General features: G+C 39.8%; 1 protein-coding gene across 1 annotated transcript in view; it reads left to right on the top strand.

Annotated features, from left to right (window-relative positions):
• LOC128127309 (uncharacterized) overlaps positions 1 to 21,784 on the top strand; it is a gene marked incomplete at its 3' end in the record, with an annotated part of 44,360 nt that overhangs the window by 7,722 nt on the left and 14,854 nt on the right. Inside the window, exon 2 of the mRNA XM_052765769.1 lies at positions 2,439 to 2,625. Within this exon, the coding sequence (XP_052621729.1) occupies positions 2,439 to 2,625 (187 nt within the window). The remainder of the gene's footprint in view (positions 1 to 2,438; positions 2,626 to 21,784) is intronic.

Raw genomic sequence — 21,784 nt, 5'->3', positions numbered from 1 at the left:
GAAATTAATAAATTTATTTATTGTGGGTTGAAAACCCTATGTGCTCACCAGGCTCCCAAGCCTGACCCACTCAGTTTTATGTATTACAGGTAGTGGCGCATGAGCATAGGTGTGATGTTTTGGACGAGGGATTACGGATATAGGCCTGTAGATATGAAATAATGTAGTAAGGCTTATATTGTACTGTTTATGCTTTTGATCTGTACGAACATGACATCCCGAGTCTTTTAATGAAATACATTTCTATGGAAATGCTTTTGATAAATCTTTATCATATTTTTGTTTTGGGACAAATTCCGCAACACTTTCATTTAAAATGTAACTCTGATTTTTAAACAAAGCATAAACAAACCAGTCTTTTCTGGCCGTGATTTTGGGGATGTCACAGTTGGTATCAGAGCATTAGTTTAATCGAACTAGGAATTTGTAGGATTTCTAAACTTAAACTTAGAATGCTAAGCGATCATTGTGAGGTGTGAGCACTAGCTTATTTTAGGAATTGTGCCTAAAATGCTTTTATGTGCTAAATGCTTTATGCATAATATGCTGTTAATTGTTCGGATCTATGGTCTGTTGCCGACCGGATCTGGAAACCTTATGTGTTTAGGATTCTAAACGTACGACTACGATATTAGAACTAGCATGTAAACGTTTCAGAGTGATAAGGACGATTTAAAACGTCTATCCTAAATAAAGATCTAAATTCACCTTATTCGGTCTATAGATCAAGATGGCAAGGACCCGTAGCGGAAACGTGAACACAAATGGAGGTAGGAACCAACCCCCAGTGGTTCAGCAAATACCTGTTGTTGAAGAAGTTGCACCTGAGCCAGTCACCATGGCTGGAGTTCAAGCCATGATTCAGGCTATGCTCTGAACAAAGGGAAGAAATGAGACGGATGCTCCACAAAAATAGGGACGAACCTACCATACATGTTGAACCGACAGAGCCAGTTCCCGAGCCATCTGAGGAAGGGAACTATAGCCGCCAAGTGAGTCAAGTAGGGACTCAAGGTGAGCAAAAGGATGGCCCAGAAGGGAGAAACAACAAGGATGGGCGAATGTACAAAAATTTCTTAGGTGCGAAACCACCAAGTCTCTCAGGAAGCCCAAAGCCTGTTGAGATTATGGACTGGATCTCCGAGATGGAGATGGTGTTTGAGAGCTGCGACTGCAGCGAGAAGCAGAAGACTGTCTTCGCTGTGAGACAATTGAAAACTGGAGTCTTGAGCTGGTGGAAGCTATTGGCAGATACAATGCCACGGGGAGAAGCTCTGAAAATGTCATGGGATGAGTTCTTGGAACAACTGAAGGCGCAGTACTGTTCAGAGATAGACCTGATTGATCTGAACAATGAGTTCCAAAATTTGAAGAAGGGGAGAATGAGCATCGATGACTATGCTGCTGCATTTACGGAAAAGATGAAGTTGTTTCCATACCTAATGCCAACCGAACTTTCCAAAATTGAGAAATTCGCAAACGGACTGCCGGCTGACTTTGGCCCAACAGTTAAGATGGCAACCACTCTGAAATCATCTGTTCGAGCAGCTAAGAACGTGGAGACCCAACAAAAGGAAAGAGGTCTGGAGAGGGCTGAGGTTGGTGAGAAACGGAAGTTCAATGGATCCTCGAAGTCCAACAAGAAGAGTAGATTCTCGAAGTCTGGTTCGAGGGGAGGGAGATCAGAAGCGAAGTGGTGTGACAAGTGCAAGAAGAAGCACTCTGGGAAGTGTGACTGAGGGGTCACTTGTTACAAGTGCGGAAAGCCTGGGCACTACGCCAATGAATGCACCCTCAACCAGAAAGCCTGTTATGGGTGCAATGAAGAAGGGCACATTTTGAAGGACTGCCCGAAGAAGAAGGAGACAGGAAGACCCAACATACCACCGAAGCCGAAGGCGAGAGCCTTCCAGATGATGCTCGAGGCTGCAAAGGAGGCAGCAGACGTCGCTTCAGGTACCTTTCTTGTAAATGGTTTGCCTGCAAATATACTATTTGATTCCGGAGCCAACTACTCCATTGTGTCGCATAAATTTGGTGGGAAATTAGCATTGCCTGTAGAAAACCTAGATAATGCCCTGATTGTAGAAGTTGCCAGTGGCAAATTCGTACCTGTTAGTAATCGTATTAGGAACATCGTCATTGACCTAAACGGAAACGAATTCCACGAAGAGCTATTACCCATAGAGTTAAACGGTTTCGACATCGTTTTGGGTATGGATTGGCTTAGCGCCAACGATGCTGAGATTCAATGCCGAAAGAAGATAGTAAAGGTAAACCCACCCGGAAAAGAATCATTTATGGTGTATGGGGACAAACGCAGAGTGAATTCTGGAATCATCTCCCTGATGAAAGCCAGGAAATGTTTGTCTAAAGGATATGCATCATACTTGGCATTCGTAATCGATGCCAAGAAGGAGAAGAAAGAGGTGCAGAATATACCGGTTGTGTGTGATTATCCGGAAGTCTTTCCTGAAGATCTTCCCGGATTACCACCTGATAGGCAAGTGGAGTTTCGTATAGACTTGTTACCAGGAACAACACCGATAGCAAAGGAACCTTACCGATTAGCACCGACGGAGATGAAGGAGCTCATGACGCAACTTCAGGAGCTGTTGGACAACGGTTTTATTCGACCTAGTTCATCACCCTAGGGAGCTCCGGTGTTATTCGTGAAGAAGAAGGACGGAAGTATGAGAATGTGTATAAACTACCGAGAGCTGAATAAGGCAACGGTGAAGAACAAGTATCCATTGTCGAGGATTGATGACCTATTCGATCAGCTGCAAGGTTCGAGCTACTTCTCAAAGATCGATCTTAGGTCAGGATATCATCAGCTAAAGGTGAGAAAGCAGGATATTGAGAAGACTGCATTCAAAAAGAGAGTAATGGGAATTTAAATCCTTTAACTAAGGGTAGTGTGGGGAAAGAGAATAAGGATGGTAATGTTCTTGTTAAGGATATTAAACCTAAATCTTTTAAGGTTGATGTGACTAATTGTCAGAATCGGTTTGATATTCTTAATGAATATACAGATAAAGAAATGGAGGAAATTAAGATGAATGAAGAAGAGGATGTTGACTCTATGTCATCGGAATTCATGGAGGAAATAATAATGGATGCTAGTACTAGTGCTATTAATATGGGGCTGAATGCGATTTGCAAAGATAACAAGGGAAATACTCAGACAGTTGAGGGGGAAGCTGTCATCATCTCTAATAGTGGAAAATGTTGAATATTGGGTTTTGGAACATTAGAGGGATGAATAAAAGTATTAAACTTTTAGGTTAAGGAGTTTATTAATAGTAATAAGATGAGTGTTTGTGCTGTTTTGGAATCACATGTTACGGAAAGTAAATTGAAAAGTATATGTAAGAGGATTTTTGGGAGATGGGAGTGGGTTTCGAACACTTGTGATTGTGTGGGTGGTACTCGTATAATCATAGGATGGAATCCAGATGTCATTAACCTTATGGTGTTGAATAAATCTGATCAAGTTGTTCATTGTTTTGGGCAACTGTGTGATTCTGGAAAGGTTTTATATTTGTCCTTTATTTATGGAGATTCCTATCATATTCGAAGAAGAGATTTATGGAAGGATTTAATAAAGCACAAAGTGGTTGTGAAAGATGATCCATGGGTTCTAATGGGGGATTTTAATGTGGCTTTGAATAATTCTGATTATATGATTGTTTCTTCGAAAGTTAAAAGAGGGGTTGTGGATTTTCAAGAATGTGTTGATGAAATAGAAGTTGTTGATGTCAATTACATTGGAATGCAGTTCACATGGTTTAAATCTCCTAAAGATGGGAAAGGGTTGCGAGGAAAACTGGATAGAATAATGGCGAATATGAGGTTTATTGATAGTTTTACTGATGCTTTTGCTATTTTTAAGCCTTATAGAATTTCTGATCATTGCCCTGCGATTCTATCTTTACCATTGATCAGAAAGCGAATAGTTCCTGCTTTTAAATTTGTTAATGTTGTTGCTGATAAGGAGGAATTTATCCCTATGGTTAAGGATGTGTGGGGAAATAAGGTTGAGGGGTATTTCATGTTTCAAGTTACCTAAAAATTAAAATTGCTAAAGAGGCCATGCAGGAAATTGTTTAATAATTCATGTAACTTTGAAGCTAAGAAAAAAGAATTAAGGAATAATATGGATCATATCCAAATTTTTTTGGATTCTAATCCTGATAATGAGGCAGTTAGAGGTGATCTCGCTAATGTGATGAATGAGTATTATTCCTTATGTGTGGATGAAGAGAAATTCTTGAAGCAACGATCTAAAGTAAAATGGCTTAGTGAAGGTGATAAAAATACAACTTTTTTTCATAATACTCTTAAGAGTAATATGAATCGGCATAGAATTGAAGCTGTTTTGGATGAGGGTGGAAGTTGGGTTAGAGGGAAAGATACGACAGATAGATTTGTGGGGCATTTTAGGGATTTTTTGGGATTGGAAAATATTGTCCAGATAAATCCTAATTTCGGTTCGCTGTTTGAGAACAAATTAGATGAGAATATGGAAATTGACATGATTCGTGTTATTTCAGATAAAGAGATTCGTGACACAATGTTTGATATTGATGACTTGAAGGCTCCTGGACCAGATGGGTTTTCTTCTAAGTTTTATAAGGCAGCTTGGGGAATAATTGGATCTGATATGTGCAAGGCTGTTAGGGAGTTTTTTTGGAGTGGAAAATTGTTAAAGGAGGTAAATGCTACTCGAATTGTTTTAGTTCCAAAGGTTGTTTCGCCTAAGAAGGTGACTGATTATAGACCAATAGCTTGTTGTAACACTATCTATAATTGTATCAGCAAAGTTATTGTGAATAGAATCATAAATTCTTTGGGGAGTATAATTGATGAGAACCAATCGGCTTTTATCCCTGGAAGATCGATTTTTGAAAACATCTTGTTGTCTCAAGATTTGATGAAGGGGTATAAATGTAATAAGAGTCCTCCTCGGTGTGCGATGAAAATTGATATCCATAAAGCTTATGACACTGTGGATTAGAAGTTCTTGGAGTGGGCTCTAGTTGGATTTGGGTTTCATCCATTCATGGTTAACTGGATCATGACTTGTGTTTCGACACCTAAATTTACAGTTTGCATCAATGGTGTTGAACGTGGACTGAGGCAGGGAGATCCGCTATCGCCGTATTTGTTTACCATTGTTATGGAATTTTTCAGCTTACTTCTTAAGAAGAAAATTATGGATAATAGTGATTTTAAATACCACTGGAGATGCAAAACTCAGAAAATTACACACTTGAGTTTTGCGGATGATTTGTTAATTTTCTGTTATGGTAATACTCATTCAGTTCGTGTTGTAAAGGAAGCTTTGGATGCTTTTAAGCTGGTGTCGGGATTGAGTATTAGTATTCCAAAAAGTAAAATTCTTTTTCTGTGGAGTTAAACCAAACATGAGAAGGCTGATTTTAGGAATCTTACCATTCAAGAGTGGTATCTTGCCTGTTAGATATTCGGGGGTGCCGTTAACAGCTGGTAAAGCTAATATTAGTGATTGTAAGGTTTTGGTTGATAAACTGAAAAAGAGAATTCAGGATTGGAAGAATAAAATTTTGTCTTTTGTAGGTAGGATTCAACTTATAAATTCTATCCTTGTGACGATGCATGTTTATTGGGCATCTGTTTTTTTAATTCCAGCTAGTACGATTTATGAGATTGAAAAGATTCTAAGGGTTTTTTTATGGAGTGGTAGGGAATTGAAAAAAGGGAATGCTAAAGTTAAATGGGATGATGTTTGTATGCCTAAGAAGGAAGGAGGATTGGGAATAAAGAATCTAAGAACCTGGAATATTGCTTTACTTACTAAACATGTGTGGAAAATTATTAGTGGGCATAATTCGCTGTGGGTGAAATGGGTCAAGGAATACCATGTGAAGGATAGGAATTTTTGGGATATTATGAATAAGAATAATATGAGCTGGACGTGGAAAAGGTTCTTGAACATTAGGCAATTCATAAGGAAACATATATTTCATGAAGTTGGAATTGGTGATAAGGTTTCTACATGGCATGATTGGTGGTACCCGAAAGGGATTTTGAGTGAGGTTATAACAAGAAGAATGATTAGAGAGGCTGGTTTTGTTGATATTACTAAAGTTGCTGATTTAGCTGATGGAAGTTATGTTAATTGGCCAAATAATTGGATTGAATGTAATCAAGATTTTTTTGGGGACAGATTTGTTATAAGGAATCGTAATCAAAAAGATAGTATTGTGTGGGTGGATAATAAGGGAGTTAAGGGTCCGTTTTCTTTTCGATGTGTTTGGAATGATATAAGGGATAGTAGGATGAGGGTGGGTTGGTCGAATTCTGTTTGGTTTGGTGATAATATTGCGAGCCATGTGTTTATTTTATGGCTTGTGATTATTGATAAACTGAAAACACAGGATAAAATGAAAAAATGGGGAAAAAAGATGGATTGATTTGTGTTTTTTGCAAAAATCAAGAAGATTTGGTGAAGCATTTGTTTTTTGAATGTGAGTTGCCTAAAAAATTGTGGATTTTTGCAAAAAGTAGAGCTGATATTGGCAATTGTCCTAATAATTGGGATTATGTGCTATATTTTTTTGTGAATAATGTAAAAGGTAAAAGTTTGATTTTGGCGTACACTGTTTACTTTATTTGGAGAGAGAGGAATGGAATTTTATTTAGTAATAGAAGGTCGGAGTTTGGATCTATATCTAAAGAGATTGAGGATTATATTAAATTGAAACTCTTAGGAATGAAGAGGCATAAATTGGTGTCTAATCTTGAATTATGCAGTAAATGGGGAATTGTGATTAATGGGAGGAGAGGAATACAGTTATAAGTTGAGCTGTTTCCATGGAGTGTGGGAATAGAGTTTGGATCTATATGAATAAGCTGGTGTGCAGAATTGTTAATTGGGTTTGTAAGTGGAGTATTTGGTCTAGTGTAAATTCGTTATTGATCCCTAGTAAATGTTGGGATTTAATCGAAAGTGTGAATAGTTTTATAACCAAAGGAATTGACGGATCAGGTGTTAAAGGAAGTTTATCTTCCTTTAATACTTTTTGTACCTTTCAAAGGAATATAAGGAATATGATCTTTATAGAGATTATTCTTTTATATATGCTTTGGACACGTGATTGATGTCGTGTCAAGTCTGGAACTTTTTAGAATTGACGGAAGGGGCTTTGGGGTTCATAGGGGCATTTTTGTCTTTTGGTCTTTCATTTGTTTAGGTGTTTGCAATTGGGAGTAGTTGGTATGACTTTATAGGGATTCTTTTTGAAGAGTTAATGATACCTTTTTTCCCAGTCTATTGTGGTATTTCTTTGTGCAGGATGTATTGGCAAAATGGTGTGAGGAGGATTACTCGAAGAATGGTTGGTGATGAGATAAAAGGTGGGAGTATACAAGGATGGAGTGGCGACTATATTGATGCTTTTTGGGGCTGGTTCAGATTTTTGAAGAGCAATCTGACGAGAGGTAGCATGGAGTATGAGGATTATGTGTTGTTAAACTTTTTGGTTGTCTTTTTCTTTGTGAAGTATTTTATAAGGTTTTTTTGTGTTGGTTATGGGTTTGTTTGGACTAGAGGGTGGAATGTTTTTTGTGTTAGGAAGTGGATGTATTGCTGGTTGTGGATTGGTTGGGGTAGATTAGATGTGGGTGTTGGTGCTTATTTTGTTTGAACTTTAGTTTGCTTGTATTCTTTTATTTTTTATATAGTGTTTGCCGAGGCTTTGGTCTCTTCCAAAAAAACAAAAAGAAAAATTAAAACCATATTAAACAGTAACAAAAACCGATGAAATTTAATGTGGGGTCATTATTTAGCATAGGGGTCATCCAAGAATTTATCTAGGATTTATAGACCTCAAAAAGTATTTTATATGATTTATTGCCCTATTTTGTTGAAATAATTATAATAATTCGAGAAAAAATGAATTATTTTCTGGACATTTACAGAGCATCTTATTTTGTTGATGGGAATCTGGGAAAATTTGGATTTGGTCAGAAAAGAAGTTTTAGATATTTATTTGGAAATAAATCCTTCATGAACATATTTGAAAGCTTTTAACAGCATACTTTGATGATCTAGCATCTAAGCTTGAAGATCATCACATGCATGTTGGTTTAAAGATCATTCATGAGTTTGAAATGTTCAAAAATCATTTTTGAAAGAAAACTTAGAGTGCATGTGGTGATTTTCCACCAAAACTTGTAGAAAAGTGCATTTTCATGATCTTGACTTAGGTTTAGGTCCTTGGATTTCACCATTTACAACATGCATGTAGTTTTTAGTCAAAATCCTACCACCATCATCATCAAAACTGAAGTGAATGAACATGCACACATATTTTTCTAAGAGAAAGGTGTAGAAGAAGAAGGAAATGCAAGAAAAACCTTGAAAACATGGAGGAAAATGAAAGGAAATCGTGTTCTATCTTAATGAACACCACTAGATGATGAATATTTTGAGCATTATGAGTGTTATTGGACTTGTTTCCTGGAAATTTTCGTGGTTCCTAGAGAGAGGAAGAGAGAAATGGAGTGGTGAGGTAGAGAGAAGTGAGAGAAAATGAGAGAGAAAGTGGAGTGTGAGAGAGAAAGGAGTGATTATGTGTTTTGGGAAGAGGGGAGGTGTCTTGGGAAGAGGATGGACGGTTTTGAGAGTATTTTTCCCTCCTTCCTTTTTATTTTTATAAAGAAATTTCAATTCTTTTATAAAAATATCAAACTTTTTATAAAATATACACCCTAACCAAGTTTTTGCTCATGAAACCTTGATTTTTGACTTATAAATTAAGGGTATATGTTAATGACTTCAATTTTTATTTTCCTTGATTATATTTCCTTGAATTTAATTATTTTAAGATAATATTATAAGTTTCATAACTATTCTTATAAAATTCTTGATGTTAAACTTTATAAAATTTAGGTTTTAGGGCTTTTAGGGTTTTGGAGTTTAATAAACATTAAATATCAAAATAAATTGAATATTTGAGACTTCAAATTATCTTATGGTATTATAACTCTTTTATAGTTATAAATAATGTTTGTAATTTATTTTTATCGGTTTATTGGCATTTTATGTAGTGATTCCGAGATTCAAGCGAAATTGAGGAATCAAGTATACTAGTCCTAGTCTTCAACTTTGACTTAAGTTACTATGAGACTTTGAACTAACTTCTACTTCTAGGTCAAGTGCATGATGTGTGTATATGATTCATGAAATGTTGTGCGAGTCAAAGAGTGACCCGAATATGGATAGTCACTACAGCTTAGTAGATGTATAATTCACATATCAATGTGAAATCTAAGTACACTATCCATTGATTCTAATTGTTTCCAAGTTTCTAGTAGGTTATAACTTAGCTTCTGGTTACTAAGTCTAGTATGTGTCATGCCTATACATGCAACTAAGTTTATTCAAATCGAACCGAATCGAATTTTGACAGTTGTCACACCTTCTACCAAGACCTAAGTGTTTTAAAGGTAGTCTTCTACGAAGACTCATGTGTTTTGTAAGTAGTCTTCTACCAAGACTCGTGTGTTTTGCTAGTAGTCTTCTACCAAGACTCGTGTGTTTTGCTAGTAGTCACTCGTGTGTTTTGCTAGTAGTCTTCTACCAAGACTCGTGTGTTTTGCTAGTAGTCACTCGTGTGTTTTGCTAGTAGTCTTCTACCAAGACTCGTGTGTTTTGCTATAACAAAGATGGTTTTCCTTCTTTTTGACTATTACTAACAGTATTTAGTCTAACTCATCGTTTATGTGAATGTATCACAAAATAAGGTAATAGGAAAATATAACCATGTAAGTGTTATCCTTTTGTATTAGGATTAACACGACATCGCGAATAGCGACATGTATAACCTTTAAACATCCATAGATTGTTCAATTTTCCTCTGTAGCGACAGCAGGTTGAAGGAAGGGTTAGTGCCGTAAAGGTACTCCTAGTATAAATATTAACCGTAGGCATCCGTAGATGGTCATTTACCTCTGTAGCAAACATTAGGCCAAAGGAATGGTTAGTCTCGTAAACATTAGGCCAAAGGAATGGTTAGCAAACATTTACCTCGGAGCTCTATGACTTCGGCTCGTGATTCAGCCAGTGCTTGCAGTAGGGTTTCATGGTCTCTCTCAGATCTCTCACGAGCATCTTCCTGGCGAATGGTGCGGAGGGTATGCATTCTCGCATTTGGCGACAACTTTTGTGATGTGATGTAGGGTTGTCCTGCCTTGAATCTCATTTTGAGCCACTCTGCGGACCAGGATTGGCAAGATTTTGTCTGTTGAGCCCCCATTGATCTGGTCATAAAAGCTTCGGTCACCATTAAATGGCATGGGCTGATCTTGTCCTTGGCTCCATGTTTCCAAGCATTCTACCCACAGAGGCGTCGGGCCATGAAAAGCCGGACGAGGGTTAGGATTTGGAAAGGGAGCTGCCTGGGGTAGGTTCTTAACCTCGGGTTCGGAGTTAGCACCATCTGAAAGGTCTTCATCATGGTGATCATTAAGAGGGATAGGATGATCATTCTCTGGTTCTTCTCCAAACCATCCAGCAATGACTTCGTTCGGAAGGTACGGATTGCCATGGGGATGGAGTCCAGCCATGTTATCTATGCGAGAATTGGGGTAAGAAAATAATTATTAGACGAACTATCTAGATAATTATTTAGGAAATCTTCATTAGTTACATCACTATTTGTGAAGTGCATACCAGTTATATGTAATCGAAACAGGATAGGCCTTCGAATAAGTGACCTTAACTCCAAATTCACAAAGAATAGGGGTAAAGCAAAATTTTCACAGATTCTAAGTCTATAACATCCTAGTTACATATAGCCTTAGTGTATCCACTTAGCAACTATCAACTTAGTAATGAAGATCCCGTTTAGTTCTCAGGTATAAAGTACTTATAGTAACACCAAATACCCCTATAGTATTTTAGGTTTATGTTCTATTGTTCTCATTATGGTATTGTTGGTCAGATTTTAGACTTGTTGCAACCTCACAACTACACCTAGGCACATGCTAGTCAACCCTCGGATAATATAGTTGATCAGGCTATATCTTCCCAGTTTTGACTATATGTCTCTAAGTCTACTTGCGCTGCCCAACAATCATAATTCTTTTGTACTGTCCTAGTGACACTGATTTTAGTATGAATGCAGACACGTATACTTAATTAAATATTTTATTATTTAAAGTATAAATCTTGGTCAGAGTATTTTAATCCCATTGTGTTTATAGTCTGTATATCTTTTATGGGTTGATATACTTAATTCACAATAAACAATGCTCTGATACCAATCTGTCACACCCCAAAACCATGAACGACGGAAACGTTATGGGCGGAGGACGCCATGTACAGTATCACAACAATGAATAGTAGTAAACAAGCAACAACATCATCCATTGCATTAATAATATAATTTTAATACAAGCGTGTTCTGATATGTCTAATAGACACTAAAGTATAAATCAAAATGAAAGATGAGTCTTGAACGAGCTTCATCATCTCTAAACCTTGCATCGGTACCTGTCTACTGTTGACCTGAGGATACAAGTTATTTTGAAAGAGAGTATCTGCTTTAAAGTTGGTGAGATCATAAGTATTTTAGTTTCTTAATTTCTATGTAAGTATTTGTATGTATATGAAATGTAAGTATGTAAAAGTTTTGAACCTCCTAGAAAACCCTATGTTTCCTACTAAAAGTATCCTTCTACCAAGGCATCTAGTATCTGTGTGTGTCTCTTGTAAGAGTGTGTATTTTCCCAAATCCGACTATCATTAACCGAAAATATAGCTTCTACATTACCATGCATCGTGTGAATGTTCACGAAGTGAATGTAATGGGAAAATGAAATAGTACTATGGTGTAGTATCAAATAACTACAACCGTACTAACTACTTTAAATCTATTGTAATTTAAAGTAACATGTGATCGACCTATATCCTACTACCGACTCTAGTAAAACGACGATGTAAGACACCGTAAGAAATGACATTTGGCACCCGTAGACTTGCAAGTCCCACTGTAGCGAGCAGTAAGGTGTAGGTTAGTCAATCCAGTAGAGATCTATACGTAAACTCATACGCTCCCCAATTAAGGAGATTTGGGATACAAAAACGGTCATGGCAGAAAGTGCCATGACCCGTTTAATGGTTCACATAACTGCATGAAAGTACATGTAATGAATGTGCTAACTGTAAAGTGTACTCTTTCTCTGTCTAGCATGTATGTACTGTAATGTTCTGCGTGTGCTATCTGTAATGTGTGTTCTCTCTCTATCTAGCATGTATAGTAATGTACTGTGTGTACCAACTGTAAGGTGTGTTCTCTCTCTATCTAGCATGTATAGTAATGTACTGTGTGTACCAGCTGTAATGTGTGTTCTCTCTCTATCTAGCAACTATTGACTCATGAATGAACTGACTCGTGGTATGACTCCGCATTCTAGTAAATGTATTAGTATCTTCCTACACTACCTATATGGTAGCTTACTAGTAATGTAACTGGTACGTATGAACATGAAGGTATACCCAACTGACCGATAGAACTTTTATGACTATGTAAGTACACATGATATATAACTTATAATTAAACGACTGTCGGAGGGATGCCCGATACCCTACCAGACCACATCCCAACGGGGAAAAGGAAATAAAGCGGGCTAGCCTTCCTAAGTCCTTTAAACATTACTTATATAACTATACACACATAGGCATACAATTGACAATATAAAAGTATAAAGTTTTGTAAAAACTATTGAAAAGTTTGGTAACTAAGAAAGGATGACTTGATGTCAGTTTGCAAAACAATTTGAAAACAGTTTGTTTGATAAGAACAGTGTAAAGTATAAGGAAAGCATTTGTTTTGAATCACAACTGTAACTGAGTTTGAAAAAATACACTTAGTATGTAAGACAGTCTAACAAAGAGTTTTAAACGAGTAAAAATGTTTTGGAAACCATTTGAAGTAATATGTTTGGTAAAACAGATAAAAGAGTAGTAAATCCTTTTGTATGCTACTTATTAATCACATGTGATTGATATAATAACTAGCATGATTCAACTTGTATCCCCCCATAAAAGCATTTAAAAACATTTAAACCATTGATTAAGGGGTATGAACTCACCTGTAGCAAGTGGTTGGGATGAACGGACTGTATAGGATGCTAGGTGTCAAGTGAAAACTTGTACACACTCTATGATCCTAGATAGCATATAATGTCACATATATGTAACCAATTAGCCTTTAAAAAACTAATAAACAAAGCTAAGACACTCTAGGACATGCTAAACACCTTATATAAGTGTTATAGGTCCCAAGGAGTGTATCTAAGTGTTGTAGGACAAAGCTATTGAGCTTAGGGTTCAAGGGAACCCTCTTTGTGAGTTTACGGTTTGGAGACCATAACTCATTGGGTTTACGGTCGTAAACTCTTGAGTTTACGGCCGTAAACTCATACTTCTTTGACCATTTTGTGATTTGAAGTCTTCTAAGTCATTCCAAGCATTCCTACTTCATGTTTAAGCCTTAGGAAATGTTTTGTGGCATCAATACACTCCTAAATGGAGTTTACGGTCCATGGACCATTTATCCATGAGTTTGCTGCCATAAACTCTTATGGACAAAGGTATTTTGTTGTTTTCAAGCCCCAAACACTTCAAGGTAAAAGGCTAGGCTTGATTCAAGGCATAAGGAAGGAATATGGTTCATTTATACTCACTTTGGGGTGTTTACGGTTTTTGGAGATCCCCAAACCGTAAACACATATAAATGAGGGATTTTGGTACTTTTTATGTCCTAAACACATCAAGGAAGGATTCTAAGTTGATACCCAAGGCCTAAGAAAGGATAAAGCACACTTCAGCACACTTTGGCACCTTTATTTGGGGTTCATGGTCCAAGTACTTCTTAGACCGTAAACACCATGATCTTGGTGTTCTTGGGACTATTTCATGATGTGTAGCAGTGTAACAAAGCTTGTAAGACTCTAGGATAGAAGCACTTACAAGTTAGAAGCTCGAAAAGGTCCAAAAAGCCAAGAACACAAGTGTGTGTTATTGGTGTTCTTGGTGTAACTTGAAGATTGACCCTTTTGGAATGATTTCACGGTTAGAAGTGTGATAAAACACTAGATTAAGTCATACAACAACTTAAGAAAGCGAGAAAGACTTACTAGATCGAAGATCTCGAAAAACTTTTGGATGATACTTGAGAGAGAAAGGGGACTTGGATCTTAAGATTTGGAAAAAGTGTAAATAATGACTAACTCTCATATATATACTCCCAAATTTAGGGTTTTTGGCAGAAAATATTTTATTCAGGCAGTAAACTCTAATTTCTTAGAGTTTTGGAATAAAAGTGCTGCACAATAACCCTAGGGCATCCTCTCTCCTGATATCACCCGAAGTGTAAATCCTAAAATACTCAAACTTGTTCCAAAAGTTTGAAACTTAGCAGCAACTTTTATGGCTTCTATTGTATTGAAGGCTTGTACATAATAGAAATTTCGGGTTGTCACAAAAGGGTCCACGTGTATTCCCTCTTTGCTAACAACGTGGCCCAAGAATTCGACTCATCGGATCTAAAATTCACACTTAGAGAACTTTGCATAGAGCTTCTCCGATCGTAATGTTTCTAAGAATTTGCGGAGATGTTGACTATGCTCTTCCTTACTTCAAGAGTAGATGAGTATGTCATCGATGAAGACGATGACGAACTGATCCAAGTAAGGACGACACACCCTATTCATCAGATCCATGAATACTGCGGGCGCGTTAGTTAATCCGAATGGCATCACTACAAACTCGTAGTGCCCATAACGAGTTCGGAAGGCTGTCTTGGGAACATTCTCTTCTAACACTTGTAGTTGGTGATATCCGGATCGTAGATCTATCTTCGAGAAGTAGTTGGCTCCTTGAAGTTGATCAAATAAATCGTCTATGCAGGACAAGGGATAACAATTTTAAATGGTAAGCTTGTTGAGTTCCCTGTAGTCGATGCACAGACGAAACGATCCATCCTTCTTCTTGACGAACAAGACCGGTGCTCCCCATGGTGAGAAGCTTGGCCTAATGAATCTCTTCTTGAGAAGTTCGTTAAGTTGACTGGTGCATCTCTGCCGGTGCCAGACGGTAAGGAGATTTGGCTACGGGAGTAGCCCCTGGCACTAAGTCGATTCCGAACTCGACTTGGCGTTGTGGTGGTAATCCGGGAAGTTCTTCTGGAACGATGTCGGGAAAGATGCATACTTCGGGGATGTTATGAATATCTTTTACTTCTTGGCTCGTATCGACGATATGCGCGAGGAATGCATGATATTCTTTTCGTAAGCACTTCTGAGCTTGGATGCACTAGGTCTATCTTGAAAGTATGACCATCTAAAGTTAAAGTACAACCTACGTATATGCAATTAGTACTTTCCGTTTTCCTGTTTTCCATTTCTATCGTGAATAATTTATCTAATGCACATGGTTTTTGTTTAAGTAGGTGTGCAAATTTATGACTTACGAAACTTTTCTCTGCTCCACTGTCGAATAGTATGCAAGCATATGAGTTATCGAGGAGAAACGTACCAGTAACTATCGTAGGATCAGCTATGGCTTCCTCATGGCCTATGGCCATAACTCTTCCTACTCCGCCAGCCATCCCCGCCTTAGGGAAGTTCCGCTTGTAGTGGTCCACCTCGCCACAACCATAGCAAGCTTGGCCCACACCGGCGTTAGGAACTTGGGCGGTCTGCCCTGTTGGAGTTTTGCAGAAACAAGTTGTATGCCCCTTCCTGTTGCAGTTAGAGCACTACATTTCCTTGCAAGGTCCATGGTGATGGAAGTTGCATTTGTTGCACCTCGGAAGATTTCCAGCATAAGTTTTTGCTGGTAAGGGGTTTGCAGGGACAACAGGGGTAACTGTGGCAGCATTGATTGCCACAAGTTGTTGTCTCTTTGAGGACACTTGCGAAGCTCCTCTTTTTCCTCTTGTTCCACCCCTTCTTCTTGTTGTCGTTGTTGTTCTTCTTTTGTGGGGTGTAGGGATTGTCGGGTTCTGGTGTTTCCCGTGATCTATGAGAGATTGTGCCAGCTCCTTGGCGCTGTCAAAAATGACAGGCTTGGATGCTAACACACTTGACTGGATCTGGGGCGATAGTGCCCAGATGTATCTCTCTATTTTCTTGCTCTCGAGAGCAACCATATCAGGGCATAGAATTGCCAGATCACAGAATCTATTCGTATAGGTTGATATGTCGGAACCAACCATTTCTAGACCCCAGAGTTCCTGTTCGAGTTTTTGTATTTCCCCTCGAGGACAATACTCTCTTATCAGCATGGCATTCAAGTTTTCCCAGCTGATAGAATTTGCCACCACAATAGTCAGAGACTTAACATGGCCATTCCACCAAGTTAGTGCTCTGTCAGAAAAGGTACAAGTAGCAAACTTGACCTTGTTGCCCTCCGGGTAGGCACAGATTTCAAAGACCGCTTCCGTCTTTTCAATCCATTTCCTTAACACCATAACCCCACCAGTTCCATCGAAGTTTCGGCGTTTAGCATTTGTAAAGTCCTTGTAGGTGCATTCCCTGGGATTCCCATGGCTCTCGTCGTGGTTGGAAGGATGTGCACCTGTTCACGACCCACTAGGGGCAGGAGTATTGATGGCTGACACAACAACTACTACGGCTACTGTGAAGGCTGCCTGGAACATAGTGTTGTGACAATAGTCAAATTCGGGTCAAGTCTAAGCCGGGCAAGGTCAACGAGTCAAACTGGTCAACTCAATTAAACCTTGTATAATAGGGTTTGTATTATGTAATTTCTGCATAACTCACTATCTTAATGAGAAAACATCACTTGGAAAGTTCGTGTGTTTAAGTTTCTTTAACCTTAGTGCTAAACAATGAACAAGAACAATAAAACAATGTTGCATACTCATAGGGAGTGTGTAAGATCCTAAAACATGGCATAACGGGGTCTACGGACCTTGCATTGCGAAGCCGGACACTCACATTCGTCACACACGAACCCGCTCTCAATCGTTTTCACTCTATCTCTTCTTATCAAAAATCTCTCCAAGTATGTCAAATCTCTCCCAAATCTCTCTAAGTATGTGAAATCTCTCCCATATATCTCTTTGTATGAGAAATCTCTCCAAGAATGTCAAATCTCTCCCAAATCTCTCTAAGTATGTGAAATCTCTCCCATATATCTCTTTGTATGAGAAATCTCTCCAAGAATGTCAAATCTCTCCCAAATCTCTCTAAGTATGTGAAATCTCTCCCATATATCTCTTTGTATGAGAAATCTCTCCAAGAATGTCAAATCTCTCCCAAATCTCTCTAAGTATGTGAAATCTCTCCCATATATCTCTTTGTATGAGAAATCTCTCCAAGAATGTCAAATCTCTCCCAAATCTCTCTAAGTATGTGAAATCTCTCCCATATATCTCTTTGTATGAGAAATCTCTCCAAGAATGTCAAATCTCTCCCAAATCTCTCTAAGTATGTGAAATCTCTCCCATATATCTCTTTGTATGAGAAATCTCTCCAAGAATGTCAAATCTCTCCCAAATCTCTCTAAGTATGTGAAATCTCTCCCATATATCTCTTTGTATGAGAAATCTCTCCAAGAATGTCAAATCTCTCCCAAATCTCTCTAAGTATGTGAAATCTCTCCCATATATCTCTTTGTATGAGAAATCTCTCCAAGAATGTCAAATCTCTCCCAAATCTCTCTGAGAATATGAAATCTCTCCCACTTATCTCTCTGTATATGAAATCTCTCCAAGTATGTCAAATCTCTCCCAAATCTCTCTAAGAAAGTGAAATCTCTCCCAAATATCTCTCTGTATGTGAAATCTCTCCAAGTATGTCAAATCTCTCCTAAATCTCTCTAAGTATGTGAAATCTCTCCCATATATCTCTTTGTATGAGAAATCTCTCCTAGAATGTCAAATCTCTCCCAAATCTCTCTACGTATGTGAAATCTCTCCCATATATCTCTTTGTATGAGAAATCTCTCCAAGAATGTCAAATCTCTCCCAAATCTCTCTAAGTATGTGAAATCTCTCTCATATATCTCTTTGTATGAGAAATCTCTCCAACAATGTCAATGTAACGACTCAAATTTTCCAAACAAATTTTTCCATTTTAAAACATAATTGTGTTCATTAAAAACAAGGCATAAATAGTTAATTATTCAGTCAATACAATTATTCAAAATCCCAAGATCATAAAAACCAACTTCAGTGTGTATCGATCATGCCGGCGCCTTCCCACGGTCCTCGCTAGTACCTGAAATACATGCACAACAACTGTAAGCATAAATGCTTAGTGAGTTCCCCAATATACACTTACGCACATACGCCCTTCCAGGCCCTGACCTTCCGGTCCTCATAACATAATCGCCTTCCGGCCCGTAACATATTGCCTTCCGGCCCACATATCATACATAAGCACACATAACAATTAACTTACCACATATAGCATACATATCACATAACATGTCCGACCTTCCGGTCACACAGTCAAACCCTTCCGGGTACAGTATAGTGAGAAGACTCACCTCGTAAATGCTGAAAGCTAGCAACTCCTGAAATCACTCGTGCACAATCCGACGAGCTACAACCTTCCTATAATCATCACATATCTCATTAACACTTATAACTTCTAAGGGTGACTATCCCTAAGAAGTCAGACTTAGGTCAACTCTGGTCAACGGTCAACGGTCAGCTCGACCGGACTCGGCGAGTCCCATGGCGACTCGGCGAGTCTAGACGTCTTTCAACTTTCTGAGATTCCTTATCTACTCGTCGAGTACCCTCCTCGACCCGACGAGTTACCCTTGAAAGAATCGCGGGGCCACCCCGACTCCACTCGCCGAGTCTGAAGAACAACTCGGCGAGTCCCAGTAAATCTTCATGCTACTCGCCGAGTCTGAAGAACAACTCGGCGAGTCCATGCCATGCAGACGAGCAACTGCTTCCTGAATTACGTATGGTCCCAAGATATACAACTATGGGACTCTCTGGACTTCTAAACATCTCATTACAGAGGGTATAACATCTGGGTAATAACATAATAACCCATCTAATCACTAAATGGGTTTTTCATAAACCCTAGGTCCATAAACACATTAACTAACAGAATTGATCCGAGTATTACCTGAGAACGTTCCCTCTGTGTTCCCCAAACCTCAGGACTCGATCCTCCTTGATATTCCTTTGGCCAATTCCTTCTTCTTCTTGCCTAGCAAGTTCCTCCAAGTTCCAATAGCTTTCTCTCCTGCCCTAGACGTCCACAACGATTAGGGTTCCTTTCAATCGATCAAAAGACGGAAAATGACGGCCTAAGAGGCGTTATATACGATTCAAACTGAACGGTTAGGGTTTCTGCTGAACAGCGTCGACTCGCCGAGTCCATATCTGGACTTGTCGAGTCCAGTCGCGGACCCGCGACCAAGTCTGCGATCCTACTCGGCGAGTCTTGGCCCCAACTCGCCGAGTCCCCTCTTAAATCATCCAAAAACATAATTTAAACAATACCTGAGATTTCGGGCTGTTACAACTCTCCCCCACTTGGTTTAGACTTCGCCCTCGAAGTCTCACTCCGCAAATAGTTCCGGATGCTGCCCCCGCATCTCGCGTTCCGGTTCCCAAGTCATTTCCGATCCCTTACGGTGTTGCCATTGAACCAACACCAAGGGTACCTGCTTGTTCCTCAGAACCTTGATCTTCCGATCTCTGATCGCCACTGGTCTCTCCGCGTAATTCAGGCTCGCATCCACCTGAATATCCTCCAATGGAACCACTGCCGACTCATCGGCTATGCACTTCCTCAACTGCGACACATGAAAAGTGTCATGGATCTGACCCAACTCCGCTGGTAACTCCAACCGATAGGCTACCCGACCTATCCTTGCAATCACACGAAATAGCCCAATATACCGGGGCCCCAACTTGCCTCTCTTCCTGAACCGAATCACTCCTTTCCAAGGAGAGACCTTCAGGAGAACGAAGTCGCCGACCTGAAATTCAAGCTCGGATCGGCGCCTGTCTGCATAACTCTTCTGTCGGCTCTGGGCAGTCAATAATCTTTGTCTCACTTGTTGAATCTGCTCTGTCGTCTGGAGTATGATCTCCGTGCTGCCCATCACTCTCTGTCCCACCTCTCCCCAGCAAATGGGAGTCCGACACCTCCTACCATACAACAGCTCGAAAGGCGGCATACCAATGCTCGAATGATGGCTGTTGTTGTAGGAGAACTCCGCCAACGGTAAATACGCATCCCAACTACCCCCGAAGTCTAACACACACGCTCGGAGCATGTCCTCCAGCGTCTGAATCGTCCGCTCGCTCTGACCGTCTGTCTAGGGGTGGTATGCGGTACTAAAATGCAATTTAGTACCCAGCTCCTCATGGAATTTCTTCCAGAACCTGGAAGTGAAGCGCACATCGCGGTCTGACACAATCGAGATCGGCACCCCGTGCCTAGACACCACCTCTTTCACGTATATCTCCGCCAACTTTTCCGCTGAAGAACTCTCACTGATGGCAAGGAAGTGAGCACTCTTCGTCAACCTATCCACAATCACCTAAATTGCGTCAACTCCCCTAGCAGTCCTTGGCAATTTGGTGATAAAATCCATAGTGATCTGCTCCCACTTCCACTCGGGGATCTCCAATGGCTGCAACTTGCCATGCGGTCTCTGGTGTTCGGCCTTAACCCTACGGCAGGTCAAGCACCTCTCAACGAACCATGCTACGTCCCTCTTCATACAGGGCCACCAATATTCCTTCCTTAAATCCAAATACATCTTTGTAGCACCGGGATGGATCGAGAATTTAGATCTATGAGCCTCTTCCATCAACGTAATACGCGTACCGCCCACGAACGGCACCCAAATCCGACCCTGAAACGTCATAAGGCCTCGACTATCCTTGACAAACTCTGAGATTAACTCCACAACCCGCTCTTTCTTCCGCATTTCTGGTCGCACAGCCTCTGCCTGGGCTCCACGAATAGCGTCCAACACTGGAGTCATCACAGTCAGTCTCAAGCATACATCTCGCAATGGAGTGCTCTCCGTCCTGCGGCTCAGTGCATCGGCTACCACATTAGCCTTGCCTGGATGGTACAGGATCTCACAATCATAATCCTTGACCACATCCAACCATCTCCTCTGACGCATATTTAGGTTGGGTTGATCCATCAAATACTTCAAACTCTTATGGTCCGTATATATCGTACATCGAACCCCATACAAGTAGTGACGCCAAATTTTGAGAGCGAACACTACTGCCCCCAACTCCAAATCATGCGTGGGATATCTCGCCTCATGAGGCTTCAGCTGCCTCGATGCATAAGCTATCACATGACCCCTCTGCATCAACACTGCACCCAATCCCGAAATCGATGCGTCGCAATATACCACGAAATCTTCCATCCCTTCTGGAAGAGCTAATACCGGGGCTTCGCACAATCTCTGGCGAAGTGTCTCAAAGGAGGTCTGCTGCTCGGGCCCCCATGAGAATGCAACACCCTTCCGGGTCAATCTGGTGAGTGGCACTGCGATCTTGGAGAAATCCTTGATAAATCTCCGATAATACCCTGCCAACCCAAGGAAACTCCTGATCTCAGAGGGTGACTTCGGCACCTCCCAACTCATCACCGCCTCAACCTTGGCCGGATCGACCAATATCCCTTTCTGATTAACCACATGTCCTAGAAACTGGACCTCCCGCAACCAGAAGTCACATTTGGAGAACTTTGCATAAAG

The sequence above is a fragment of the Lactuca sativa genome, chromosome 7, assembly GCF_002870075.4.
Source record: "Lactuca sativa cultivar Salinas chromosome 7, Lsat_Salinas_v11, whole genome shotgun sequence".
NCBI classification, from domain to species: Eukaryota; Viridiplantae; Streptophyta; class Magnoliopsida; order Asterales; family Asteraceae; genus Lactuca; species Lactuca sativa.
Note: the sequence above shows the minus strand (reverse complement) of the source record. Positions and strands in the feature narration are given on the sequence as shown.